Source organism: Olea europaea, unplaced genomic scaffold (assembly GCF_002742605.1).
Source record: "Olea europaea var. sylvestris unplaced genomic scaffold, O_europaea_v1 scaffold1005, whole genome shotgun sequence".
NCBI lineage: Eukaryota > Viridiplantae > Streptophyta > Magnoliopsida > Lamiales > Oleaceae > Olea > Olea europaea.
In genome coordinates this window covers 238,093-243,563 of record NW_019227368.1, presented here as the reverse complement: position 1 = coordinate 243,563, position 5,471 = coordinate 238,093, and the positions used below count along the sequence as shown (strand labels likewise).

The 5,471-nt window shown below is 36.9% G+C and overlaps 1 protein-coding gene across 2 annotated transcripts; it reads left to right on the top strand.

The window, feature by feature from the left end:
• Nucleotides 1-1,660: 1,660 nt before the first annotated feature.
• LOC111372516 (SNF1-related protein kinase regulatory subunit gamma-1-like) lies at nucleotides 1,661-4,490 on the top strand. Of its 2 annotated transcripts, none has more exons than XM_022994862.1 (6): nucleotides 1,661-1,705; nucleotides 2,161-2,351; nucleotides 2,437-2,879; nucleotides 3,177-3,443; nucleotides 3,535-3,707; nucleotides 4,104-4,490. In XM_022994862.1, the coding sequence occupies exons 2-6, from the start codon at nucleotides 2,183-2,185 to the stop codon at nucleotides 4,396-4,398; spliced, it is 1,347 nt and encodes a 448-aa protein (XP_022850630.1). In that variant the 5' UTR covers nucleotides 1,661-1,705; nucleotides 2,161-2,182; the 3' UTR covers nucleotides 4,399-4,490. The 2 variants fall into 2 exon arrangements, with proteins under 2 accessions (XP_022850630.1, XP_022850631.1); XM_022994863.1 differs by having other exon boundaries at nucleotides 1,688-1,705; nucleotides 2,181-2,351.
• Nucleotides 4,491-5,471: the final 981 nt, after the last annotated feature.

Here is a 5,471-nt window from a genome sequence, read left to right as displayed (position 1 = left end):
TAAATTGTTTTGGTGTTCTTCCAATTTTGTGATTGTTACTTCATATTTTGCACATACCTCGTTATTTTCTAACAAATGGTGTTAGCGCACATAACTACTTGGTTAGATTTGTTAACAATTAGTATCAAAGCTCAAAGTTTTATTTGTTTGAGGTTTTATTCTTGTGATATTCCGCTTTTTTATCGTAGCATTAGATTTTCGTTGTAGCAAGTGAAGATACGAGCAGTGCTCCCTCAGATGGATTTGGATGATACTTTGTTGGGATTTGACAAGATGCACTCAAATTGATCGATGGAGGAGAAACAATGTCAGAATGAAAAGGTCCTATCATAGATTCATCTTCATATTTTGAATCATATTGTTTAGGACATTTTGAAGTAAAAAACCATAGCTGTGTTATGGTTGAAGTTAGAGTAATTATGCATGAGTGAGAGTCAAACTAGCAAATTGTACCTGAAGCAGCATGAGTATTCTCATCGTATGATAAAAAGTACATCCTTAGAAAATCACATTACCATCTTTAAATAAATTATCGCTAATTTGGAAACCTTAGACGTTAGGTATTATGAAGAGGATTTGGGTTTGATTTTATTGTGTTGATTGCCCGCTTCAAACATCGTAACTTTTTTCATTGAATTCCACGAACACTATTAGAAATGAAGATGGCTCTGAAACCAACTAATGTACTTCAGCAGAAGCAATAAAATAATCAACAAACACGCTATCGAAATTCCGTTCAATCCAAATGAATATCGAAAGCGTTAAAATAATTGATGAACAAGCTATCAAAATGTCATTGATTGCGAATAAATATTGGAACACGATCACCTTCAAGTTTCTGTTGATTCATAAGAATACTAGAAATCTAGGTATTAAACTCTTTGATTCGAGCACGAATACATGGAATTGGACTCATTGATTTTTAAATGGACCTTGCTACATAGATAATAAAGTTTACATAAGAGATTACATAATGTCCACATGACACTCTACAATTTGACAATCGAAAACACATTCAACTTTTTCATTCAGTAATTTTCGTTTACATCATTTTCAATAACCGTTTATGTACCTTTTTATGTACAAATAACAAAATTCTTGTTAAATATTGTACACGAGAATTTAAGAAATTGAAGAATTTCAACAATTAATATTTAATGAAATCAAATTGCACTTCAATTAACATTAGGCTTGCAACTCGTATTTAAAGCAATAACTAAGCTCCTATATAACGAATAACGATGGATAATAATAGAAATTAAAGATAACGACTAATTCTAAATGAAATTAAAATACTAATTTAATTAAAATTGTGAAATTTAAGAGTTCTATACAAATTAAAATTTAAAATAGATTTTAAATAAAAATATAATACATAGATAAAGTTATTAAACTTAAAACTAAAATCATCAATATTCAATCTTCGTCAAATAGCCTCAACAATTTATTTATATATTTCTGTTTAGTTATATAACTATGATAGCTTAATTACCATATTTTCGAATTATCAGAACCTCGTAACTACCAATAAAGAACAGTTCAAAGATGAAGGTTACTCATAGTGAGTTGAAACGTGTGGTCGATACAGCACATACACGTGGCATAGTGAAACATCTGCATGCTAAATCGATAAAACTAACTCATCCAAGAAACTGAGTTCTCCCTCTTATTTCTGTCAGATCTTTCAAGCAAAATTGCACAAAAGGTAAATTCTTTTATAAACACATTGATTCTTAATTTTTTTAATATGTTTATGATTCTAATTCTTGCTAATTCCATATTATGTAATGAAAATCATTCATGGAAATGTGTTCAGACAATTTGTGGTATAATTAACAGAGAAATTAAATCCTGCTAATGAGATTTGGTGACTGGGACATGATTACGATTTTTTTCGTGCAATTTTGAGGATCCATATTTAACAATTTCTATATTATTCCTTATTCTTGATTTTGTTTTTTCATTTTTTAGTTAAATGTTGTATGATCTACTTTATGAAGAGTGTAATAAATTATAGCATTTTGCCTTCAATAACCTGTGATCCATTGACATATTTGGGCTGAAAAATTAGCTGACTGACATAGTGAATTTCAGAACTGTAAGAAGCAATGCATAAGTTAGATGGGAGCTAATTGTTGATTGGTATTATGGTTATTGAAGGACAATCGATTTCGTGGTAGATATGGCGCAGGTGCAAGATGCATGTAAAAGTTCAAAAAGTGCAAGCTATGATGCTTACTTTGATATGGTTCAATGCCGAAAGAAGTTGCCACTTTCATTGCAAGAGACACTAACAGACGCATTTGCAAAAATTCCAGTTTTCTCGTTCCCACAAGTCCCTGGAGGCAATGGTGGAGTCTATAATATCAGATTTTCATTTCCATATGATATCGAAATTCAAATTTTGATATTGGTTTTGTTCAAAATGTCTTGCAGTGATCGAGATTCTAGCAGATACATCTATCGGCGATGCAGTGAAAATCTTATCAGAATCCAACATTCTCTCTGCTCCCGTGATAAATCCTGATCAAAGAAATAGTAAGGATTGGAGAGAGAGGTACTTGGGGATCATTGATTATTCCGCCATTGTTCTGTGGGTGCTACAGAATGCAGAAATGGCAGCAGCTGCTTTATCAGCCAGTTTTGCAGCAGCTGCTGGGGTAAGTGCAGGTGCTGCTGGTGCTATTGGGGCTCTAGCATTAGGTGCAACCGGTCCTATGGCAGTTGCCGGACTGACTGTGGCTGCAGTTGGGGCGGCTGTGGCTGGGGGTGCGGCTGCAGATAAAGGAATTGGAAAAGATGCCCCAACTGCAGCCAATAAACTAGGTGAAGATTTCTACAAGATTATCCTACAAGAGGAACCTTTTAAGTCGACCACGGTAACTGAACAACAGATGAATTTCCTTCAAATATCACTATCTCATTTGGCTGGGGGTGCGGCTGCAGATAAAGGAATTGGAAAAGATGCCCCAACTGCAGCCAATAAACTAGGTGAAGATTTCTACAAGATTATCCTACAAGAGGAACCTTTTAAGTCGACCACGGTAACTGAACAACAGATGAATTTCCTTCAAATATCACTATCTCATTTCAGCTTTCTCTTTACGACCTTTGAACTGCTAAGTATAAAATGTGGGCCTAAAATTTTGGTCGTCCTTATGATGCTACTTTTACAGGTTAGGTCAATCCTGAAATCCTACCGATGGGCACCTTTTATACCAGTTGGAAAAGATAGTTCGATGTTGAGCGTTATGCTGCTACTCTCGAAGTATAGGCTGCGGAATGTGCCTGTGATTGAAACAGGCAGTCCATTTATTAAAAACTTCATCACTCAATCTGCAGTTGTACAGGGTCTAAAGCAATGCAAAGGAAGGGATTGGTTTGATTGCATCACCGCACATCCTCTGTCCGAGCTTGGACTTCCATTCTCGTCCCCAGATAAGGTTAGACAGCACTAATTAAAACTTGAGCTGAATTTTCTTTAGATAACACAGCAATTGACATTCCAAGGTGCTCGTCTCCTGTCTTGGTCAGGTTGTTAGTGTCCAGGGCAATGAATTGGTTCTGGAAGCATTCAAGAAAATGGAAGAAAACGTAATTGGAGGCCTTCCCATTGTCGAAGGACCCAAAAGGAAAATCATTGGCAACCTAAGCATAAGAGATATCAGATTTTTGTTGCTTATGCCCGAACTTTTTGCCAGTTTCAGGTAGATTCTATAGAAGTATTTAATCTGTATTAACATCGCCTCATAGCTGCAAAACACGATTATCTTGAGCTTGATCTTCATATTTGTTTAAACTCGTTTATGTCCTAGTTGTAACTCTAATTGAAGAAAGGCTATTGTTTTAGAAAATGAACCAAAATTATTTTCCCTATTAGCGAAACAGTCCAAATTGGAACTTGTGTGTTGTTTTAAAAAAAGGTTGAACCCCAATCTTGAGGGCCCCACTGTCCCGCCCCTAGAGCTTTGTGAGGGAGGTAAATTGCGGGATGTGTCCCATGGAACAAGAGTTGTCTGTACACTGCGCCTACAAGGAGTCCAATTTCAACTTGTGTGTTTTTCTTCTTTTAGATTCTGAAATGTATCCCTATGTTATTGCAGGGAGCTCACTGTCAAGGACTTCATGAGTACTATTGCTTCAGCAACAAAAGACACCGGAAGGATTATCACACCAATAACGTGCAAGCCTGAGTCGACTTTCGGTAGTGTGATAGACACTCTAGCAATGAAGTCAGTTCATAGAATTTATGTGGTGGGTGAGGAAAATAATGTAATTGGTGTGATTACACTCCGAGACGTGATCTCGTGCTTCGTAACTGAGCCACCCAACTTCTTTGATAATTACTTCGGGTTTGCTGCACAAGAAATGTTGGGTCCTACATCCCCTGACATTTAAGCACGTGGTTCTGTATGAAGTTTTTCTGTTATCTGAGTTATTTCATAAAGACTTGTCCATTGAAGTATCACATATTTTATGGTCAATGCTGTTGGAATTAATTGAATTTAATTTGGGTTTAAAACATTAAATGTAATATTTAATGATGTGGGTCATTGCAATTAATTTGGGTGAATTAGAAAAGTCTCCAATATAGGCCCATATGTTGACAAGCCCATTTTAAGTGTTTTATATATGGAAAGGAATCCCACATCGAAAGTTTACAAGAAAATAGTTTTGTTTATATAGTGAGTTGTGTGAATAATATATAATTTAATATGTTATCTACCACTTGACTAACTTTAGCGAGCCAAAGGCTAGCAAACTAGCCAAAGGCTAGTCACCACTAGAGTGGCACCACTCGCGTCGCTCCCCGGACCTTGACTCGGTCTCGGCACGCGCACGTCGCAAAGTACGCATTGGGCGCTTTAGAGGCGCACGTACGCATCGTCGCGAGGAGCTGGGGAGCCTTATAGTTTTCGGAAATGGGCTCGTGGTTCGATGACATGGCAACGCAAGGCTCGGTGAGTTGGCATTCTAGGTGGCGCACGCATGGTAGGTCGCGTCCCTTCATCCTGCATGGCGGTTAGATGTACGTGTGGCATCTGCATGGCTGTGACCATTCAGAAATTGGTGAATAGGCATGATGAATGGACACTTCACTTCATGGTTCAATCTGGGCCGTCAGATCATGAAAATAGTGCGATCCAATGGCTAAGACGAATCAGACTAAGTGGTGCACCAGTTCCTGAAATGTCACACACCTGTTCCATGAGACATTTCAATCTCTATAAATAGAGACCCCCAAATTCATTTTTTAACACACCAAATCAATTACGAATTTAATTGATTTCTAAATTCTTCTCTCTCCATACTCTGCTCTAAAAAATCTCTTATACTTCCGTGGTTATTCCGTTCGAGTACGATCATTCATTGGTTTGACCGACAATATTGATATTGTGCAGTATCGATTTTGGAAGGAGCGTTGTATCTTGAAAGACAGACGTCCATAATCCCGTTTGCACTTCATTGGG

What these genes read in the sequence shown, in the direction of transcription:
- LOC111372516 (XM_022994862.1), top strand. Translation starts at nt 2,183, where the DNA reads ATGGCGCAGGTGCAAGATGCATGTAAAAGTTCAAAAAGTGCAAGCTAT. An exon ending in ACAAGTCCCTGGAGGCAATG is followed by an intron (nt 2,352 to 2,436) that starts GTGGAGTCTATA and finishes AATGTCTTGCAG; the next exon opens with TGATCGAGATTCTAGCAGAT. An exon ending in GAACTTTTTGCCAGTTTCAG is followed by an intron (nt 3,708 to 4,103) that starts GTAGATTCTATA and finishes ATGTTATTGCAG; the next exon opens with GGAGCTCACTGTCAAGGACT.